Source organism: Asterias rubens, chromosome 12 (genome assembly GCF_902459465.1).
Source record: "Asterias rubens chromosome 12, eAstRub1.3, whole genome shotgun sequence".
In the NCBI taxonomy this organism is placed as follows: Eukaryota; Metazoa; Echinodermata; class Asteroidea; order Forcipulatida; family Asteriidae; genus Asterias; species Asterias rubens.
The window spans coordinates 12,911,700-12,936,149 of record NC_047073.1 but is presented as its reverse complement, the minus strand read 5'-3'; the positions used below and the strand labels follow the sequence as shown (position 1 = coordinate 12,936,149).

The 24,450-nt window shown below is 38.7% G+C and overlaps 1 protein-coding gene across 1 annotated transcript; it reads left to right on the top strand.

Moving 5' to 3' along the window:
* The first annotated feature begins 17,105 nt into the window (after window positions 1-17,105).
* LOC117297773 (E3 ubiquitin-protein ligase Topors-like) lies at window positions 17,106-21,730 on the top strand. Its single transcript, XM_033780922.1, has 2 exons — window positions 17,106-17,212; window positions 19,326-21,730. Exons 1-2 carry the CDS (start codon window positions 17,106-17,108, stop codon window positions 21,580-21,582), a joined length of 2,364 nt encoding a protein of 787 aa, XP_033636813.1. The 3' UTR covers window positions 21,583-21,730.
* The last annotated feature ends 2,720 nt before the right edge of the window (window positions 21,731-24,450 follow it).

The window sequence follows — 24,450 nt, the reverse complement described above, 5'->3', positions numbered from 1 at the left end:
TGTCCTTAACAACAGGAGAAAAGACAAAAACAAGATAGAAATACTGCAGAAAATTATCCAAGGATAGCCCAAAAAAGCCAATAACTTAGACTTATTTCCATTGGGGTCCTTAGGGGTTTGTTATTGTTATGCATAGGTTGATGAGATACACCAACTGTGAAGGCTTTTTTTTTTTTTTTTTTTGCTTTGTGAAACCGTGCAGGAATACATTTTTATTTTTCAAATCTCTTGAAAAGATTGTATAAATAATGACCATAAAGATAAACAAACAAGTTGACACCCTTCGGGTATGACTTTACAAGAAATGAACATCAACAAAATACAGTTTACACATGTTTTATATAATGTGAAAAGACAACAAACACAGATTTTCAGTTTACACATAAAATATTACTTACAATGTACAGAAGCAAAAAATAAAAAACCTTTCAGCCCAAGAAATATTAGACCAAAATATTATTTTGCGTAATACAGAAGCACCATCCATAAACCTCACATCGTGCTATGATCTATTTCGAGGGTTCGTAGCAGCGAAATACCTGCTTTGTGTAGTGTCATCTTACATGACATCTTTGGCCACGATTTGTTAACAGAGTTGGAGTGCATCCGTCAGATGTCACTCTTTGTAGTGCACCAACACCCACAAAGACCTCAGAAAATAATCCAGTGTGGACTTAAAGGTACTACACACTATTGGTAATATTACTCAAAATAATTTGTAGCATAACAAAAACTATTTGTGAGCAATTGACAGATATTGATATAGTATACAACATTGTGAGAAACGGTTCCCTATGAAGTAACGTAGTTTTTTAGAGAAGGGGTATAATTTCTCTCTCAACTTAAACGACTTCAGACCCGAAGCCTTTTATTAAGCATCTGAAAGCACACCAACTTGTACCACAAGGGCGTTTTTCCTTGCATTATTCTCTTGCAACTTCAACGACCACTTTAGTCAACATTTTTACAGATTTGTTATTTAATGCCTAGGATGTTAGGATACACCAAGTGAGAATTATACTGGTTTGACATTTTTTTTAGCAAAGGTGTCCAGTGCCTTTAAGCAATACACTCCTACGATTCGAGAACTCAAAACGTAGGAAGAAACATAAATCCACCCATTTTGTTTATTGATCTAAAGATTTCATCATCTGTGCTCATCTTTAAATGTTGTGTTTGGAAAATGATTTTGCGGTTAAGACCTAAACATCAACCTTACAAAGGAGTCCGTTTATTTTTAATTTTGCAATAGACAAACGAAAACAAAAGGTTATTTGAAAAGAAAACCCATCTGTCAATGCGGTTTGGCTGTCTCACGGGAATCGTCTTACATTTGCATCTTGTAGATTATGGTAACACAATATCTTTATGTACAAAGATAATCGTAGTGAAGCACAGAAGTACAGTCATTCACAACCATTAAGTGTTTACAAGTGCTTCTTGCGAATGCTCTTCAAACAAATCAAGTAAAATTTGACCTTTAAGAAGGTGCAGAGGCGAGGTTGTTTCAACAATATTGGAATCAATATGCGTAGGGAAATCATGAAAGAAAACCGAACTACATTGTCTTGATGCAACCTTTGTTCATGTATATATAAATATATTATTTGTGTTTTGTTTGCATTTATTTTTGTGAGTGGCAGGTTTTTTTAATCTTAATTTGTGTCCGAAAACGTCATAGTGATATAGCAACGAATCTGAGCATACGGACAGTATCATTTCCGTATAGAATTGTGCATGGGGGTATCAGAGGGTGCCGCCATATTGGTTTCCTCCCATTCGAACAAAGCGAACCAAACCGAGGCTGGAAGTGGAGACAGTCTGTGGCCAACTTCACAAAGAGCAGACATTGATCACCTTTACTTTAAGTCAATCGAAGGAACTAGTATGTCTAAAGTGTAATGTCACAAATCAATCAGTCATAGCACGTTTATTCAATGTTGCAAAAATCACAGTAATTAAAAATGCAAAAATAAAATAGTCAAAGTGATAGTACGAGTACATTTTATAAAGGTAAAACAAAAGTGAACTTCAAACAAATTGGTAACGTCCAGGTCCGGGGAGAAGCACCTGCCAGTTATGATTCCAATCTTATGGACGGACACTAGTGGTAATACTATGACAATTTGTTTCTTTTATGAAATCGCCCCTGGTCTCCTTATTTTGTTCAGTTCTAATCAATTTCAAAGTGAATTGGATTTGTGGCATTGCATGGTGAGGTATCAATATTTATTTGGTTTGTATTTATATGGTAACACCATGTGTAGAGGTAGAGTTAGTTCTTTTTAGAGAACTGTCTTAATAATATTCTATGGCCTACCGTTGAGTATATTAAATTTTATCTGATTGTTCGGGAGACTTCTCAGTTCTAAAAATAACTGTCCTGCTTTTAACTACTACCCGGCGGAAGGATATAACTTGGCTGGGACGACTACTGTATAGTAAAGGAATACTACATTGTGTGACAACTGAAAAAGGGTAACGGGTTGCCATCCCATGCGCATTGATAACTTATCGTCTTTTCCTTCGCTGCGTACGCAGAGTTCACACAGTGTTGTCAACAAGAACATGTACATGCAAGTTAATTGAAACAAATGTAATTTAATTTTACAAAGAGCTTTTCTTTTAAATCTTTCATGGACTCTTTTAAAGTAAACGTGACTACTGCTGTGCTTTAAATAGTTCTATAACCCTCATACTGACTGCTGTAACAGCTTATAGACAAGCTGCCACGAACAGAACATTTCAATTTAGTTGAGTTTCATAATTCATTTCTAGTTTACAAAGAAATTTCCACCTTTACTAGACACATTGTGCGATTGGAATGTTGCAAACTTGCATTCTTGGAAAACAAGGGCGAAACTGGATTAAATTTAACATTTAAGTTGAATACTTTCTTTGTTATAAAACAGTCGTGGAAACAACCTACTGAACCGAATAAAATTGTTATTCAAACCACACAATGATGTACTATTATGATATTTTAGGCGACTTGTTCAATGACACAGAAACCCTCTGGTGTGGCACTGGTGCATCCACCAACCGCTCCATAAAGGAGAACAAAGCTATTTCGTGAGTTATTTTTGTAATAATTTATTGTTGTTGATTGGGAACAGTGAATGGGTTTTACGCAACGCTGCGTTTGAGTTTGCGGTTCATGGCAGACAGGGATCGGCCGGCCCAGTCGACTGAATCACGGCCTAGGGTCGGGAGGGGGTTACCCAGTATTCGTCCGTACTAAATGAATAAATGACCTACAAAATACAGTCATCATGAGAAAGGTGCTGCCAGTGGCCGTATTGTTATAACATTTCCTGAAAGGCTCCGAATCGAGAAAAAAATAAATGAGACATGGTCTATAACAGGAACTTGATATCGAGATTTGTTTTAATAGATACATCTTGTAACTAAGTAAATATATAATAAAGTAAATATTTAACGAAGTAAACAATATGCCTGCCAAAAGCTGGGTTGATGTTCTTTTCTTAAACGAAATTGTGGAAATTGCAAATAAGATCTGAGGTGGATTTCAAATAGGCCTGGAACTAAGATTCATCTTCGACACTGGACACTATTGGTAATTGTCAAAGACTAGTCTTCTCACTTGGTGTATCTCAACATAATATATGCATAAAATAACACACCTGTGAAAATTTGAGCTCAATCGGTCGTCAAAGTTGCGAGATAACTATAAAAGAAAAAACATCCCTGTCACACGAAGTTGTGTGCTTTTAGATGCTTGATTTCGAGACCTCAAATTCTAGTTCTGAGGTCTTGAAATCAAATTCGTGGAAAATTACTTCTTTCACGAAAACTACGTTACTTCAGAGGGAGCCGTTTCTCACAATGTTTTATACTATCAAACTCTCTCCATTACTCGTTACCGAGTAAGGTTTTATGCTACTAGTTATTTTGAGTATCACCCAAAATCACGTGACCAAAGAGGAGGAATTCCTCCTCTTTTGAAGTTTTCCGAAATGTTCCGGACGTGTTGTTGTCAATATTCGGACAGTATCGTTGATGTTCGGTACGGACTCGTAATGTCAGTCATGTCGGCCGTAGATCCAGGAGTTTTTTTGCCAGTTATTGCAAATGCAGGCGTTGTGTCTAAATAAAGCGTTTGCAAAGCGATGCGACAAGTTCAAAATATATAAACCTGGGAAACCGCTCCGGGATCTGGTAAGTTGTTGTCCTTTTTCTTCAAAAATATTTTTTTCAAAGGTGTTCTGACTTGAGTGTTCATTAGACATTGATTGAGGATTAAGTTTCATGATTTTTAAACGTGGTAAAAATGGGGCTAAATCTGGTGACTAGCTGTCGACATTATACGTGTTGAACCAGATTGTCATTAATTGACGATCAAAATAATCTCGTAACCCTCCGGCCTGATGGCGGCCGTTGGGAGGAGGGTTACGTTATCGCTAGTAGTAGTACGTGCAGACATGGTTTCCCTGGAGATGACCCCCGACCCTGACAAGTTGCGTCATGCTCTATTTTTAACCGTGGGTGATACCTGACCTAAGATTTTTAACAAGAGACGTCAAGGGAATCTTTGGTCAGGGAACCAGACTATAGAGTTGTGCACTTAGCAGACGCGCAATCGCGTCTGCGCCACGCGCCCATTAGCCGTGTACAAAACAGCGCGATGTTCCCTCATTTGCCAACCAAAACGTTAGTGCGCACGCGCTATGTGCAATTTACATATTTTATGGGAAGGGTCTATTGACCTTATTTTTACTCTATCTACACTTGAACTTGTTCCGCAACTGGGTGAGGGTTGCAGTCGTATCGCTGTGCAAAATTTTACATTTTTGAGATATAGTTTTTTTTTTACGAGGGCACTTTTTGGTTTTGGGTTATGTGTTTTGTGCTCATCCTGACCGAACTACACCATTTAATATCTCAAAAAGGCTCGCAAAACGCAGGGTGGGTCCCTATCTCTTTGTAATGTACACATATGAAGATGTACCAATAAAGTGCATTTTTCCGATAATTTGCAGAGCAGTAACCTTCAGTTATTACGAAACGAGTACAATGGCTTAATTGGTCTTGATTCAAACTCACCCGAAAGATTTCGTTAATTTGGGTTTTAATAATATATTCTCAGATCTAGGGCGGGTCGATCGAAATGTTATAGTAGAGCTTGCAGTGTGTGCATAACCCCCCAACGGAAGTTTGCGTTTGCACAGGTTGAGTTTCCCCGCCGAAAATGGGGTTCATTTCGTCTACCGTGAAACCACAACTATTCGCCTCGAGTGCCTTTTCGACATCAATCAATTAAAGTGTGGCAGAAATGAAATTCTTAAACTTTATATGACCGTGTGATATTGCTTAAAGGAGATATACATCACCAGTATAGTAGTGCACTACTAACACAAAATGTAGGCCCAAGCCTAAAAACAAAATAAATAATATGAATGCTTACTTATAGTTATAATGACAAAACTAATATTCTTGATTTCGTGGACACGACCATCGACAGTGTCCGCAAAAACGATGACTGGAAAATATTTGTGTTTGCCTCTGAGGAACAGCCTACAACTGCAGATAAGCGTCGCGACTTTGCTTATAATTTGTATGGGCATGTGGCATTTTTATACGTGATGTTAAACGCGTTCCAACCTACACTGAATTAATAGATCATTAAACTGATCAAAATTGATAATCAAATTGGAAGACACACTCCTTACATTTATAGATTATGAGGGAAGGTTAAATCATGATGTAAAATCTCGTTGTTGTCCAGTTCGTACACATTATTTTACAATAATTGTAAATAATTTGTACGCGAGACTAGCTGGCTTCTAATAAACAAATAAATAAACAAATACAAGAATCATGATCACAACAAATAATATTTAAATATAATTATATAAGTAATTATAGATGTAAAAATTATTTGAATACAAGTAAATGGAAATTTACCTACCTAAGCTATCAACAAAAATCAGACAGATCAGGATGCGTTTTGCTGGCCACAGTTACAGGAGCAAAGACGAACCAGTGTCCAATATTGTTCTGTGGACCCCTAAGCATGGGAGGAGGAAACCTGGTAGACCGGCACTAACGTACACTGACATTCTCAAAATAGACACGGGTCTGGAATCAGCAGATTTCAAGTCAGCAATGGGGGACAGGAAGGCTTGGGGAACCATCATGATTCGAGGACATCACTCGACTTAAGCAAGGTAGCAAGCAAGCAAATGGAAATTAACAAGACAAATAATACACAAAAGACAAAAAAAAAATAAAAAAAATAATGATTTGAAAGGTCTTAAAACTTACTGCACTTGCTGACACCTGTCCATAACATAAAATGTGATTCCCTTGCCATTTTTTTCAAATCCTTGATTTTTTTTTAAGAGTTCAGACAAAGTTACACTTATAATGTTACCTCCATAAATGGTTGATTGTGATATTTAGGCACCTTTCCTTTAAGGGCCGGTAAGTTTACTGAGTTCATTGGTAACCGCAATTCAAACACCTGTCAGTATAAAGATAATTAATGTGTCCCCGTTCGTAGAAAATAAAAGCCAGCCCTATTCTGTTTGAGGCAATTGATTGCAAAGATGAACCAAAGCACATTATGTGGTTTGTATGAACTGGAGACTAAAAGATATGGAGTTTATAAGAAAGTACAATGTACAGCCCCCGTTTACATGCCCCCCCCCCCGCCTCGATCCCGGTCACCACAAAGTGCTTTCAAAGACTTTCTGACAAAATTGACATGAAACGCAGGCCTGGAACTACAATGATCATCAAAGGCACTGGACATTTTTGGTAAATACTCAAAATATTTATTTGCATACAAACTTACTTGGTAACGAGAAACGGTAGAGCTGTTAATAACTGTTAATAAGCTGTCAATAACTTACAACATTGAGAAAGAGGTAAATGTTTTCTTACTCAAACTTCAGGCCTGAAGTCTTTTATTATTAATTTGGCGTCATCAGCTGAGGGCACGACAAAAACAAGAACTTGTGTATAACAAGGCAATTTTTTGGGTCATTACTCGCTTGCAACTTCGATGACCAATATTGACTGTCAAAATTTTCACACATTTTATCAGTAGGAACGCTGGTGACTTTAAGGATGTATGCGAGTGTGAGTGTGAGAAAGTTGTGTTTGCATGAAAGGATTAATTGAGAGCCATCCTATAAATAATTGACTCCCCCCACCCTCAGTCAAGTATCTTCTTATTTGAGTTTGAATCACCAACCCACCGATAAACCGTGACAATTAATTCACTCAATCCAATGTATTTTCTAGCAAGTAGCCGTCGTTAACTCTCTGCGGCTTTCAGAAAATAAAACAAAAATCGGCCTACACAAAGCAAAACACTTTTAACACTTTAGCTCATCAAGACGATATTATGTTTAACATGTTTACGGGGCCAAACAAAAAGTGACCGCATCATAGTATCTCCTACTGTGTCAGAACTTAGGAAGGTGTCGCAGAGAGGGGGGGGGGGGGGGGGTTGTCAGCTTTGAAGAAACAAAAACAAGAATAAAAGGTCAGCCCGATATTTCCATATTTTGTGACGTATATTGGTGTTACACAAGTTGCAAAATGCCTTGAAATGAAAAAGCGGGGGATGGAGTTTGGGTAGCATTGTGAGATGTGTCATTATGGATTTTTCCTGATCCCATGGATTCTGCTAATTATAGTCTCCGCCCAAAAGGAGTCCATCCTTCTTTGATCCGCTAAGCTCGAAAGCAAGATTTTAAAAAATGTCCTACAAAATAGAACCTGCGATTTTACCAGAATCGAATATGCATCCAGCACCGAAATTTCAGAGACTGCTACTGGTTATACAGACGGTGTACGAGTATCTACTGGATGATGTGACAAAGTTCAACCACAAACCCACCTCCATGTCCCATCTTTGTCCCTGTGAGTTGGGCGGGCGGGAAATTAAATTTTATATATTTGTTGGTATTTTGTGTAAGTGATTCGTAGCAACATAGAGTAACACCACGGGGACAACACTCAGAAAGCACTCAGGTGCGTGTATTAAACGAGGCTGCGTCGGTGGCGTAAAATCACACCAAGAGGGGGCGCTACATTAGTTTTTATGATAATTACTGCGAAATACTGCAATTCATGCTGGTGTTACAGCCACTCTGCAGTGTAATGACTGACCTTCAAAAAAAAAAAAAACAGCCTGAAGTAGAAACCTATTTAAAATAGGCCTGTACATTTTTATACCGGCCAGCCCCTATATATGGGGCTCTTTTTCCCCGAGGGTCCACCATCAACACTCATGTAATATTACCCATTAATGGTAAAAAAGCATCCCCTGAACTTGTACGATCAGTGAATATTGACGTAACCTTTTTTTTCAATCTTCAAATGAAATTTTATCCGTTCTGTTCTTTTGTCACCCCTAAAGAAACAGATCGCGTAACTCGGTGTAGTTCCGCTGTTTGAGTGCTCAGTGGTTGCCGTCAAATAACATGTTTCGTTTGAATACAAATAACTATTTTTTAAATTTCGGCTTAAATCCAATTGTATTGCACACAAAATTCTCAAAAATTTGCAGAAGAAGAATACGACGGTGCTTGGAGGTCAATTGAGTCACTAAACCGTCGTTTACAGTTGCAGTTATTATGCAGCAGTTGCATTTTCCCCTTTTTTTCTTTTTGATGCTAATATTAAAATACCAAACGTGTTCAGTACCTTTAAGCAGAAAATACTGCTTGGAATTTGTTTAAGTAAACATTGAGTGGGGCATCAGCCACGACAACGCAAACTTAAAGGAACACGTTGCCTTGGTATAATAGATGTTAAATTTGCATCGGGGATAAAGAATATTAATTTTGGTTATTACCCATATAAAACCGATGTGTGTTAGCACTGTATACTCAGTACTTTCCCGAGTCCTGTGAAAAAATATCACAGGCATGTTATTCGGGTGGGATTCGAACCCACGACCCTTGCAATTCTAGAGCAGTGTCTTACCAACTAGACTACCGAGGTTGCCCGGTAGCTAGAGGCAGTTTGAAGTCCGTTGCCTTGGGTCGGTCGAGTTGATCTTTGAAAAGCGTTTGTAACCGTTTTTTATAAAATGCATATGGGTAGAAAGATGTTGTAAAAGTTGAATACAATGATCCACACAAACATGCCTCGAAATTGCACGGTTTTCCTTTTACCTCGTCGACTAACACGGTCGGCCATTTATGGGAGTCAAATTTTTGACTCCCATAAATGGCCGACCGTGTTAGTTCGCACAGTTAAAGGAAAACCACGCATTTTTGAGGCAAATTTGTGTGGATCATTGTATTCTACTTTTAAAACATCTTTCCAACCATATGCATTTTATTTAAAAAAAACGGTTACAAACGCTTTTCAAAGACCAACTAAGCAGATCCAAGGCAACGTGTTCCTTTATAGTAAGTTTGGCTGATTACCTGTCTCTGCTAAGAATTTTATTCTGTGCTCAGCAATTTTTTGTGCTCAAGGCTTTATGAAATAATGGGCCGACGAAGACAACGTTTCTATGACAAAACTTACATCAGACGTCAGTGATCGATCGTGAATAGTGTATATGCTCGCTGGTGGGCGTTTAATTGTCGTTCACTTCGTCGTCTGCGCCCGTAGCTTGAAATTTACACCTTAGCTGTAATTAATGGTTTTAAGGTCATACAAGTAATTAATTAAAGGCAAAGAGTTGTCAGACAAAATGTCATGACACTTGGCATGGGGTGCTATCTTTGTGTGCTGGCAGGGGGTGGGGCGATTAGTTGGTGATGAAGAGGACTGGCCGGTTCTGGCTTTGCACAATCTGGGGACGACGTGATAATCGTTTACCTACAACCACCATACGTGTAAATTGTTTTAGGATTCTACGGAATTTGTTTTCTTCTTGTTTACAGTTAAAGAAGCAATCGGAAGAGTATTGCCACTGTGCCTATCTCACGTCAGAGGGAGCCGTTTCTCACAATGTTTTTGATGGATCAACAGTTAGGCTACCAAGTAAGTTATTATGCAAACAGCTATTTCTTGAGTAGTTACTAATATCGTCCAATGCCTTAAAAAGACCTGCTTGAACGAAAATGTACAGTCGTGAACTTTGCTGAATTTCATTTAAAATGTTTTCAATGAATAAGGAAATCGAGTCATTTGATTATAAATAAATTTTAATTGTGTAAAAAACAATCATTTCGTATACCCTTATCCAGCGCTTTTCTGAGAGATTTGCGAATAGCTCTGTTACGTAATCACTCTCAAAACCTCATAGTTGGGAGCTCCAATTTGTAAAGCCGCTTTGTTGCAGCGTGGGGTAAAACAAAACGAACTCCCACAATGACGTCAGCGGCATTGACCTTTGACGCGCGCTCTCAACGGCAGAAGTGTTTTTAGTTTTTCAAAACCTTTAGGTTGGGGCCTGATTTTTGAATCGATAATTACGAAAAGTTCATAAGTGTACACATATCAAAATTACATTAAAATGGTCAACAAGTGCATTATAAACAAGGTAAAATACCACTTCCGTTAAAAACATTCCGCTCGGGTAGCTGCTACAGCTTTATTAATTTGGGCGCTGGTGATAGATCACGATCGATTTGACCATGGAGCAATATTGACAGAGGGGTCTCGCAAAAAATGTTACCATACTCTATACGGAAGTAACGCCCGACTATCCTCAACACAATTAAAAGGGGGTGTCAGATGCAGTTGTGTCCGCCATGCAATAGTTTATTAAAATTATATTCAATTCGCTGCCAGCAGTAGAATTACATGAACAGTTACATAGTTAAAAATTTGGAGTAAAACATTACATTACTATTTAAAATTGCCTAAATCTTATACAGAAAGACTGAGATGGAGAAGTACTGTACACTCCTATAGGGAGGAGAACAGTTACTTAAAATTAATTAATTAAACATATGAGGAAAACATTACAATCACAATTAAAATGGCGTAAAAACTATCACACTCAAAAACGGAGATTATTTAGAAAACAGTTCACTCTCAATGGGAGTCAATCCAAAGGACCGCAGTCAGGGACCAATCCACTTCATGGACCCCCCCAAAAAACAGTGGCACTGAAAAATTTAGTGTTTACCCCTAAATCAAAATGGACCGGTCTCCAACTGCAATCCCCCAGACCAATGTGCAATATTGTGTCCGGGGCTATGCAAAAACCGTCCGGTGGACATGTACATGACTGTACATGTATGTGCGCGCGTAAGCGAGCGTGCATGCACTGAATCTACGTATATATGCAGCATGATTATTCACGTATTTTGTGATTGCAGCGAATACCCAACGGCCGAACATTTCCCATGCCATTCGTGACATGCACTTAGCTTTAAAAAAAAATTGCGAACTTGTTCCGTCGACCAAGGGCATTTTTTTTTTTACTGCCAGGACGGTTTAGCACGGGGGGCGGACACAACTGCATATGCCGATGTGTCCGGGCGACACGATTGCATTATGCAGCAGCGTCCGGGCGGACACGATTGCATATGCAAAACCGTCCGGCGGACATTATTGCCGAGGACATTATTGCATATGCAATAATGTCCTCCGGATAGTATTGCACAGAGGACATATTGCATGCGACAGGGCCACTTGGCCTAAAAACGAAATTCCTGTAGAGACCATACTAGTCGTATCTCGATATTATAACAATCTGTATCACTGGGATAAAATAGTTACCTTTTTAATAACCGGGAACGTCGTTATATTGAGGACAGAAAAAAAAACTAAACACAAACCGGAAAATGAGATTCGTGTCCTAAGAATGTACTCACTTTATAACCAGTCCCCTTTACAGGCCTGATATTTCACGGACGCAATGGAGGCGATTGCCTCCGTTGCCCCTTGCCATTGCCTTGGTGCCCTTGAAATGCTCCTATAGAAATTTACAATTTCCTCATAGGGTGCCATTTGCCAAAGATAAAACGCCTTGGTGCCCTTGCCCTTTCAAAAACGAAGCATACAGCCCTAACTCTATTATAGCTGCTTTAGCACATACACAAGCTAAGCTAAACAAACTTATGCTTACCAGATTAAAGTTGCTGGTCAAACTAACATGTACAACTTCCGACTGGTATCCTGCTCATTTCTGCTTAGCAGAACACTGTTTATTGGGAACAGAACCTCGATCTTATAACAGTGCTCTTTAAAGGCAATTGGTAATATTGTCAAAGACTAGCCTTCACAGTTGGTGTATCTCAACATAATTTATTCATAAAATAACAAACCTGTGAAAATTTGAACTCTATCGGTCATCGAAGTTACGAGATAATAATGACAGAAAAAAGCACCCTTGTCACACGAAGTTGTGTGCTTTCAGATTCTTGATTTCGAGACCTTAAATTCTAAACTCGAGGTCTCGAAATCAAATTCGTGGAAAATTACTTCTTTCTCGAAAACTATGCCACTTCAGAGGAAGCCGTTTCTCACAATGTTTTATACTATCAACAGCTCCCCATTACTCGTTACCAAGTAAGGTTTTATGCTAATAATTATTTTGACTAATTACCAGTAGTGTCCACTGCCTTTAATGAGAGCGGGCCGTGGTTCCACTAAATACGCCATATACTTGAAATTACGAAACAAATAACAACTTTCTAGTAAAAAAAACAAAAAAAGTAAATGAATAATGGAGAGATTGTTTCTCGTTACCTGTAGGCTACTGAATACAATAAGTCCCCTGCCCCGCTAATCTAGACCAGGATAAAACTAAAGAAAAGAGAGAAAGACTAAACAATAATATTAAATTATTTATTCATAGTACATGTTTTATTTTGTACAATAAGTTTTTATAATAACAATGGAACTTGTAATGCGCCATGTCTGTCAAATAGTGACACTTCTGGCGCAAAAAACAAAAACAAAACTAAGGTGACATCTGGGCCCAATTTCATAGCGCTGCTTAGCGGCCGATTTTGTGCTTACTGTGCTTTTTCTATTTCATAGCACTGCTTATCGTAAGCACACGAACAGTCATGCTAACCTTCCGGTGCCTACTACACGAAAATACCCTGGGCCCAATTTCATAGAGCTGCTAAGCACATAATTTGCTTAGCATGACATTTCTTCCTTAATTGAAAAAAAACAGGATTACCAACCAAATTTCCATTTATTATGCTTGTTACTGGTATTCAGCCGTTTATTTATTCCGAAAATCACCCAGAAATTTTGTTTGTAATCCTGTTTTTATCAAGGAAGACATTTTTTATGCTTAGCAGCTCTATGAAATTGGGCCCTGGTTGGAACCAGAAAACACATAATAAGCAGAGGAAACAACTTATTAAAAGAGATGGGTTTTTATTCCATTCTTGAATGCGAGATATAAAGTCTCCTTTCTCATACATACCCTACAATCTTGCACCAAGTACAATTTCAAACACTCCAAACTCTCATCTTGTAAACTGTCCCAAAGCCTGGCTACATGTACTTAATCTGTGCCATCCCACACCCTCCTTTTGCATATCTCTACATCCGGATGCTTGTCCCATTTCCTAGATTTATTGTTCAAGATACTTGGAGCAACATATCTGGGTCCAATTTCATAGAGCTGCTAAGCACACAAATTTGCTAATCATGAAATTGCTTCCTTGATAAAAACAGGATTACCAACCAAATTTCTTGTTGCTGCATATTGCTTATTACTGGTATTTAGCTATTGTTTGTCAACTCTAAAAATCATGTGGAAATTTGGTTGGTAATCTTGTTTTTGTCAAGGAAGAAATTGGGCCCAGGTAACACTATCTTTGACACAGTTTGTATCTTGGTGAAACAAAAGCTGATAAAGCAGATGAATAATAATTGTTAACATTTGATGGTTTTGACTTTCTGTTATCAATGGACAAGGGCTTGTTTTCAGTTGACCACCCCCAAACTAAATGACACCTGTTCTTTCACATTGATAACAAAGGTGTAGATTTCTTGATAAAGATTTAGATCACACACCTTTGTCATTAAGACATTTTCACATTATCTTCCTCAAAATTCTATGGTTTCAAATTGAGTGGACGGTCGACCCTGTTAGGGTTGAACCACAAGGATGATCATCACCTGGCATTATTTATCAGCAAGAACATCGAGTCCGAGTGCTATCAGTGAGTGGAAACATCATGATCTTGGTTTGAATCTTATTCAACATGTTCAATTTCAAACAAATGGTTGAACTGTGACCGACACATAATTGAAGCCCATCCCTCTGATCGCTTTCAAAACAGAGGAGTTGAAAGTAATAAAGACCCTTTGGTCACCATCGTTGATGAAAGGTGCACGCGTAAAGGGCTATAATTGGCCGAGAGTCATGTTAAGCGCGCAGTAGACTCATGCATCTTTCTTCAGCTGTTTTTCATCAAAGATGGCGGTCAATGCAGCATGTGTAATCCATCTATTGGATCTGGAACGCCATTATCAATCTTTGTAGTTTTTAACCTGCTGCTTTTTCAACATGACCGATCAACATTAATATCTTTTATTGTTTATTTTTCAGCCTGTATCAATCCACTGGAAGATGAAGGCCTCAGCATGATGTCTCCAAATGACTCTATTCTAAACTTGTTATTGGTAATGGGATTGACTGTCCCCCAGTTTGGTTGCGGTTCGTCTCTCCATCTTTCCTCTGGTCTGGTGTCCCCCCTTCCCTCCATAATAAGGCATCCGGGCATTGATTGCCAAGCTCCAAATGTTATCTGTTCTGCGGCAATGTGTCCTGCCAAGCTCAATGTTCTCCTTTTCACTGTTCCTGAGATGTCCTGAACCGTGTGCTTTTCAGTCATTGTACCAGGGCCCATTTCATAGCGCTACTTAGCGGCCGATTTTGTGCTTACTTTGCAATTTCTATTTCATAGCCCTGCTAACCGTAAGCACACGAAAAAACATGCTAACCTTCCCGTGCTTACCGCACAAAAGTAAATGATGTCACAATGCAAATCCACGCTAAACACGCAATATGGCCGCCCAATTTTTCTGCTAACCTGTGAAATACGCTAAGGCTAAGCAAATTTTTCTGCTACAGTAAGCATACAAATTTGCTTACCGTTAAGCAGCGCTATGAAATTGGGCCCTGATCTTTAATAAATGCTTTTTTCCATGGTTTGTTGAGCTGTTGCTAGTTTTCTTTCCATAATGTCCAGGTTGCAACTTTTTAAGACAATGGTCTTTTTGTGATCACAAACACCAACATTTCCAAAGCAGAGTGTTTTTCTAAAGGCCCGTATGCTTCTTTTTTGAAAGGGCACGGGCACCAGGCATTTTTTCCCTGGTAAAGGGCACCCTATGTGGAAATTGTAAATTTCTACTCGATCATTTCAAGGGCACCAAGGCATACGTAACCAGGGGGGCATTGAAGCCATCGCCTCTGTCATGTTTGTTGCCTCCGTGAAGTTTTAGGCCTGGTGATGTGGGTTTCAGGTAGCTGACTGCGTAGCCCAATTGTTGAGTCCCTAAAGATTGAGTGTTTGTAAAACACCACTACATTCTCTCTCAGAGAGAACATCTCATTCTTTTCCAACAGCTTTCTGCATCATATGTTGTGCAGTTTTTTCGCTCCAACTTTCTTCATAGAATATTCTTCGGAAAAGCATCCATGGAGGTATCTCAGAATGTTTGAGACGTTCAAGGAGGTGGTAGAGCTAACTGTGGGTAGACTCTGAGGGCAGCAACTCGGCCTGCGTAGATGACGTGGCCCCATGCTATCAGGACTACACCAAATATAACCTGCAGATAGTTTTAAAATACAAACAAAATAAATTCAATTGTTATATCTTTATGTTTCTCAGCAAACAGTTTTTAAAATAAAATAAATTGTTTATTTGTTGTGTTGTCATTTACATGTAGCCTTCAAGAAAGACTCTGCTTGGGCAGGTTCGTTCCGCTGTAGACCCAGTTACTGGGGCGCTGTTGGCCTACTCCCTTATTTTTTTTGAAGATTGTCATTCATTATCATGGGGCGTACAATCGATAATGACAAGTTTCAAAGAAAAAAGAAAAAGAAATACAGTGCCCCAGTAACTGGGTCTAGTTCCGCTGCATGGACCTCAGACCTCATTATGTATAATGCCGTTGTTAATAGTTATGAAGGTGTGTGTGTGTGTGTGTAGACTGTAGTGTGTGTAGGTAGTGACTGACACTGGCACAGACAATAATGACTGGTGACAGGGTCCCTGTTTGCCCACTCCATCATGGACTCCATCAATCATCATCCATGGTTGTTTGCCCAAGTTCACTTTGAACTGAATGAGATAACAAAATTGATAGAAAAAGAGGTTAATCGGGGCTCCCTCTGACCACTAAATCCTACTTATGACATGTATGACTACGACCAATATCAAATAAATAATATTACATTGCTGCTTTACAATTACATTCAATTTCGAATGTTATTTATAAAACTACAAATCATACAATTAATAAATAAATGTGATTTGTCAACACAAATAATCATAATAATGCATTGTCAAGTCGGTTTACTTACCACAGAAACAATTATTTCTGTTGTTTTTTTCCTACACAGGGTCATGATGAAAAGTAAAACACAATCCCCTTTAAACAAATCACATGAAGCTCGCTAACTTAGGTTAATCAGGCTCCTTTTTTATGTTTAATTCACAGTCGTCAAAACGACAATGTTGCTGTACGATTGTAAACAATACCAGGAAAACCGATCCGATGTAACGACAACTGTGGTTGGCTTTAGAAAACACTTTTTCAATCTTGGAGCCAATCACAAAAGGTTTTAGTTTTAGAATGAGAGAGCGGAGTGATTAGTCTGAGCAACAAAACAAAACGTAGCACAGTTTAGCGACACCGAGTCCAGCACCAGATCAAACTTGTTACCTAGTCGTTTGTGCGTTACAAAAAGGCTATCTCGTGTGTTATTTCGCTAAGAATTGCACACAAAGAACTTGGCAAGTTGCGTAATCTCAATTCGTTTGTGTGTAATCAGTCAAGAGTCATCAAGCGCTCAAGAGATTCGTCATTGAGACACAACATGAATAAAAATCCTTAAATTCCTCCGAAGTTTTTTATTATTTGTCGTGGTAAGTAAACCATAGATATTGTTTATTAAGTAGATGGACAAATTGGTCACGAAAATATTAGATTTACTGATAAAATATACGCCCGAACTAACGATGGTTCCTGTTGAGTCAACTCGACTCTCTGATAGTGATGTGCTATCACCTGACACTGACAGACCCGGCCCCTTGCACTATTCTGTGCATGGTGTTGGACTATATGGGTGGGTGTTTACTATTCGCTGTTTGGATGGCTGTCCATTCCTAGATCCTCCTATTAAGTATTTCTACCAACTACACGAACGACGAGTCGGGGCTTTTGGGGGGAAATTTCATTATGGCGCCACCACTTTTTCATTTGATAAGCATCTAATTTTCCTTAAATTTTAATGAGATACTGATGTAGGCCTATTCCTTTTTGAAAAAAATTAAGTGAAAAAGTGGTGGCGCCATAGTACGGAGAGTTATCCCATGATATTTCTACATTATGATGTAGAAATAGAACACACATTTCTCCTTTCATTTTTATTATAAATCATATCAATTAGTAAATCATCAGATCATTCAAAACAAGTACGTTGTTTTTGTTGTCATCCCCATAAAAGGTTCATTGCGATTCAGAACCGTAACGTAATGCATTATTATATAGGTAGGCAGATGGGGCATTTGCTACTGATGCTGTGTATGTTGTCATGCTCTGTTGCGCGCGAATGGCCTATAATAATCTTTGTGTGGGCTCAGCAGCGGGAAAAATTGCGATAAACCTTATTATTGATTAAATTAAATAAAATTTCTGTATAGCTGAATTAATACAGAATAGTGTTACTGTGTAAGCTTTAACAAAAGGCAAAGTTTAACTTTGTATTTGGAACTGTTGGATTGTTTTATTTTTACCCAATTAAACATGTGAAAATTATCGCATTTACTAGTGCCGCTGCTATGTGTTTAGTGCTAGTGCCTACCACATGTAGGTAGAGTGGCAGGCAGTGCTGCTGTGGAGTACTGTAGACGTTCCCCATAACCAGGGGTTCAGTGGGTTCCCTCCCCCATAACCAGGGGTTCAGTGGGTTCCCTCCCCCATAACCAGGGGTTCAGTGGGTTCCCTCCCCCATCCCTACTAGAACTATGATGAGGTTGATTCCGCTATCATCTCCACGAAAACGATAGAGGAACGAACCTCATAATGTAGTTCTAGACCCCCATCCCCACCCAAGTCTTGCAAGACATGGCATTGATTGGGCTGGGCAAGTGCCGTTGCTTGTTGTGTTGTGTATACATGTATTCATTACATGTAGACTTATTGGCCACATTCTCCTTTTTCTGCAGAACTTTCCTGTCACTTTCTCTCTTCATCATACATTTGCTAATTGTGATGTATTTGTTTGTATAATATTTTTCATATGGTTAACTATTATCCTACATTATTGATTCATATATTTGTCGTTTACTTGATTTATTGAATTTATTGTTCATCCTGTACCAAATTATTAGTGTCTGCAATACAGTGATTTCGAAAAAAAACTCATTGTGGTCATGATGAAATGTTGATTTTTGCTTATTTTTATGTATTTGTTTGTGTAACAATTTTCATATGGTTACTATTATCCTACATTATTAATTCATATTTGTTGTTGTTATTAACCTGATTAATTGAATTTATTGTTCATCATGTACCAAATTAATATTGTCTGCCATACAGTGATTTTGAAAGAAACTACTGTACACGTGGTCATGATGAAATGTTGATTGTCTTACAGGCAATGTAATTGTTTGTTGTTTTACAACTTTTAGAATAGTGTTAGTCTTTGCTTGCCTTTCTTTGATTTTTCTACCAAAGTTTGAATCATTGCTCAGACTTAGTGTAGTTTGTTTGTATTAATTTGTTACCCTTTTTTGTGTATTCGATGAATGCTTGCACTTTAATACCCTTTATCTTTTATTCTTGTGTAATTATTTTGTAAAATTGTTGGCCTTCCTTTTGACTTCTTGTTTAATTTTTCTGTTAATTAATGAATAACCCAGAATAATATTAATTTTGTAATATCTTCTAAATGATCGTAGCCTCGCCCCCATTTTGAAAAAACTAATCATGACTTTCTTGTTGATATGACAGGAAAAAAACAAAAAAAAACAGAGTTTGTAAAAATAAGTAAAATCCTTTATGGAAGTTGCTGCTTTCAATTTGTTAATACATGTACTTAGGCCTACAAAGGTGATAATATTTGTTCACATCAAATATAATTTTATATATCCGATCTCCTATGAAGTTAAAACAGCTCCAACATTACAGAAATAATAACTTTGAAATTTGTGTTCTTTTTCTCATTCTGTCATTAGATCCAGGATGGCAAGCCCAGAAGTGACCCCGGAACGGCTGTTGCCAACCCTCAAGAGCGATGGCTCATCATCCCGTAGTGGTACGCCTGATTCTGACTGCTCAATCTGCCTTGGAAAGGTCAACAATAAAGCCTTCACCGACGCCTGCTTTCACACTTTCTGTTTCGTCTGTCTACTCGAGTGGTCAAAAATCAAAGCAACTTGTCCACTGTGCAAGACAACGTTCAAGTCTATCATACACAATGTGGTGTCGAACGATGTCTACGATCAATATCATCTGAAACCGACTGACAATGGTTCGTTTGGGTCGGATCGACGTGGGAGGCGGTTCAGGTACTCTACAACAATGACCGAGGAGCACAGGAGTGAGTTGACTTGGCGTCGTAATCGTGCTCTACGCAGACGCTACCAAAGTTCATACCAGATTCACATACAAGCTGCTTCTGAGGAGCGTCGTCGTCTCATCTATAGAGCCAACCTGTGGGCCAGGCACATGGGATCTAATCCCTATACTCTGTACCGCGATATCTCCACTGATTTCTTCAGCAGGAATCCTGCCATAACCCATCGCTTGGTGCCGTGGCTGAGACGAGATCTTGGCGTACTGTTCACTGGAGAGGACCATGTGACCTTCATGACTCAGTACATTTTATCACTGCTTCCAAATGTACACCTTCAAACTGAGGAGTTCCATGAACAGTTGCGACCCTTCCTGTACGGCCAAACAGAGCATTTTATCCACGAGCTGGTCAGCTTTGCGCGATCCCCTTATGATATGAACACGTATGATCGGATCGCTCAGTATGACTTTACATCCACCCAACAGACAAACCAAACAACGTCACAATTGCCACAGTTTGGCCCTCAAGGCAGCTCAGATATTGATGTAATCAGTGTATCATCAGAAGATGAAGTCATCGAAGTCCCCACCTTGAGTAGCCTCTTAAGGTCAGACAGCACCTCCTCCAATACCTCACGAGCAGCAAGTGAACAAGTTGAGGCATTAGACTTATCAAGTACTCACAACCCTGAGCCGCCTTCCATCCTACCGGATCCAGACCAACCTGGCCCATCGGGATTCTTTTCCAATCCACCAGTTGATGTGAAAACAGAGCCAACTTCTTTCCCAAGTCTAATCACCGACGATGACAGTGAAATTGAAATCGTCGAAGTCCTCAAACCGTACGAGGAACGCACCCCAGAGTTTGTGATCGTTGTGTCCTCTAGCACTGAAGAGGAGCATACTGATGTAAGACGGACAAAACAGGGCGGTAAACGACACCAGAAGAAGAAACATATCCAGGACCCTGAAGGTAGTCCAGACACTCAAGGGTCATCTAAACATCGCAGCCAGTCTGTCGAGAACGGCCACAATGAAGAAACTCACAGACATTCAAACAAGAGAAAACATAAAGACCGCAAACATCATAGACACAGGGATTCCGCTGCGTCCTCAAAGAGTCATAGCTCTCAGTCAAACCATGCAGTAAAACACCAGGAAAGGTCGTCACATCTACATGAAAGAAAATCAAGGTCAAAATCCAAGTCCCTCCATACTTTTAGAGAAGTGGATGGAGATAGAAGTAGAGAGCAGAACAACAGCAGGAAAGATTCCTCTAGTTCGTCACACTCCAGAGGCAGCTCAAAACACAAATATGTTAACAGAAATTCTCAAGAAGCTTCTGGTGTTGGACGAGGATCGCATCACGAGGAGACGTTGTCTGCCGACACTAGGGAGTGCTGGGAATTACTTTGGAGGAACAGGAGCCAGAAGAATGCCGTTTCAGAGTATGGAAACTGTTTCGAGCATCCTTCAAGAAGGGAAGCTGTTAGAGAAGAACATACACACAGTCATCATCATGACCCAGCAATCTCCCGAAAACACAAAACCAGCGGCTCTGAAAATGGTAGAGAGAGAACAAAGAGCAGACGTGCCGACGATTCTAAACATTCACTCCTACCTCTTACCATGGTCATAAGTCGGAAAAAGAGAACATTAGCGGACAGGTATGAAAGATCCGATAGCAGCACCGATGTACTGTCGGTGTCGTCAAGCCATAGTAGGCACAAACACAAAAAGCACAAGAAACATAAACGCCATAAAAGCAAGGAAGATAGGAAACAACTTCATTCAGTGACAGAACAACGATTGTCCACAGACAGGGTCTATGTGCAGGAAGATACAGCAAATGATGGAGATGAAAGTTCGACATCCACGGAGGAAGACTTTGGATCCAGGCAGCCCTTTTTTATTTAAGCCCATAGACCAAGTTCAAACCGAAGTAGATTAAAATCTTAATGTGTTTTACAGTGAACAATGTGTCAATCAAGGGGCCATTCAGAACAGTCTTAAAGGCAGTGGACACTATTGGTAATTGTCAAAGACTAGCCTTCACAGTTGGTGTATCTCAACATGTGCATAAAATAACAAACTTGTGAAAATTTTAGTTCAATCGGTCATCGAACTTGCGAGATAATAAAGAAAGGAAAAAACACCCTTGTCACATTAAGTTGGGTGCGTTTAGATGGTTGATTTCGAGACCTCAAGTTCTAAATCTGAGGTCTCGAAATCAAATTTGTGGAAAATTACTTCTTTCTCGAAAACTATGGCACTTCAGATGGAGCCGTTTCTCACGATGTTTTATATCATCAACCTCTCCCCCTTACTCATCACCAAGAAAGGTTTTATGCTAATAATTATTTTGAGCAATTACCAATAGTGTCCACTGCCTTTATTGTTTTTTTTTTCTTAGATTCCCAGAAATGAAACAAATCCTGAAAATATCTTGCGGGGCCTGTGCGGTGTCCCTGTGTCCCACTTCATCCTAGGCCCAGAACCTCCCAGAGGATTAGTCTCTCGACTCGATGCATCATCAAAAAATGCCAAACCTCCGGGTGTGGACACAGTGTGGGTACTTCTTTCTACCTTTGGTGATTGATTTACATTCTTTCAAAACAATTTGAAGGCCCAAGGTGACTTTGAGGAAATCTTGAAATCAGGGGGAAAAAAACACATGAGAAATCACAAAACTTACTGGAGCTTTCTTTCTTGCCAGTTCAGACTTTTCCCATGTTGGAACTGTACTCTTTTTTATTTTGATAACATTCACAGGGTGTGGTACATGTTGTTGACTTTAGAAGTTTATTTTGGGTTTATTAAAATCTGGTTGTTGGTTGTGTGCCAAGATAATGTCAAGATAATGTTAAGATGTGGGTCAGATGTAAAAAACCACAGTGTAAGATAAGGGGTTAGGTCGATTAGCCTTCTATCTTCCCAAGCTATCCAATAACCAGTGGAGCATTGAACTACGCAAATGCAGCATTTAGGTTTAAGTTTTATACCAATATCATTACAAATATCTTGAACAAAACATATTAATAAGCAATAATGAATTTTAAGGTAATGTTAGCAATTAAGGTACGATAAGCAATATTAGCCAGCATAACAAGATGGTCACACCATGTCAAAGGTCAACAGAAACTGTAAATGACTACAGACCAGGGCCCAATATCATAGGGCTGCTTTAAAATCATGCTTTAACTTGAATCCTCTATTCGGATTGGTCTATCCATAGAAACAAGAGTGAACTTGCATCGTGGCTCGTATAAAACCATGTTCCAACTCTATGCATTGCGCTATTTTGAGCTATACATGTATCATGTTTTTCACAGTTAAAACCCTTTACTAAGTTTGCTACAGAAAAATAAAGCGTGTTTGCGTCCCATATACAACTTGGCCTTCAGCCTGATTGGATGGCAACAAAAGAGCTATAATTTTCTGTATTCCACTCATATACGAGACTACATGTAGAGGCCGGAATAAAATATGCAATAATTAGGTCAACATTTTTTCATCCGAGTCTTGCAGTCAATACTGCTTTTGTTCCTGTACAGGGAGCAAATATCATGCTTGTTAGGCCTATGTATTTGTCATTACCTATGGGACAAGGAATTTAAAATGAAAATCAAATGCAATTCCTGCTGACTTTTTTGTGACATGTATGTTAACATCAGGGCCCAATTCCATGGCTCTGCTTACCACAGAGTTTCGCGCTTATGGTTTCTAGTAATCGCGTTTGTCTATGGGCTTTAAAGGCAGTGGACACTATTGGTAATTACTCAAAATAATTATTAGCATAAAACCTTTCTTGGTGACGAGTAACGGGGAGAGGTTGATGGTATAAAACATTGTGAGAAATGGCTCCCTCTGAAGTGCCATAGTTTTCGAGAAAGAAGTAATTTTCCACGAATTTGATTTCGAGACCTCAGATTTAGAACTTGAAGTCTCGAAATCAATCATCTAAACGCACACAACTTCGTGTGACAATGGTGTTGTTTGACGACCAATTGAGCTCAAATTTTCACAGGTTTGTTATTTTATGCATATGTTGAGATACACCAACTGTGAAGGCTAGCCTTTGACAATTACCAATAGTGTCCACTGTCTTTAAGTGTAACTTTCCGTGAGGCATCCACAAAATTAGGTTTGTGTCTTTTAAAATTTTTGTTGTAAGCAACATGTGCATTGAGTGTTGTGAATAGTCCTTCCATTGGTGTTTTTATATTGTATAAATTAAATATTATGTTTTTACTGGGTGTAGGGCCTACATTTTAAATTATGTTAATTATATTCCTTTTGCTGGGCTTATATAGTCTTGATTCAATGTGCCACAGTCTGTTTTTAAATACAGTCCCTAATAGCTTAATCATGGATCGATCACAAGAAGTTGATCATTTCGTATTGAATCAAGACTAACTGGATTCATATTTGGGGGGTTGCAAATTAAAATATCATGTGTAGTCTTTGACCCCTTCCACCATTTTGAAAACTAAAATACCAGCTATGCTGGATATTAATAATTGTCTTGACCTATATAACTTCCAAGTGGTATAGGGATCCTTGAACTTTTTTTATATTTAAAATGTTAAATTAAAAATTTTAATTAAGAAGAATTTTATATATTATCTTTTGTAATGAAATTACAAGCAAATTTCTGAAGCTCTGATATATGTTGATTATTTTAGTAAACATAACAGACGGACAACTGATTTTCCTCAACTGTTATAACGGTACTCTCTTTTCACAGACTTTATTAAAACAAAAGTACCAGTAATCAAATGTTAC

Excerpts from the sequence above, each read along its gene's own strand:
- LOC117297773 (XM_033780922.1), top strand. The coding sequence starts at position 17,106 with ATGGTTCCTGTTGAGTCAACTCGACTCTCTGATAGTGATGTGCTATCA. Across the intron at positions 17,213-19,325 it reads CATGGTGTTGGACTATATGG|ATCCAGGATGGCAAGCCCAG; the intron begins GTGGGTGTTTAC and ends TTCTGTCATTAG.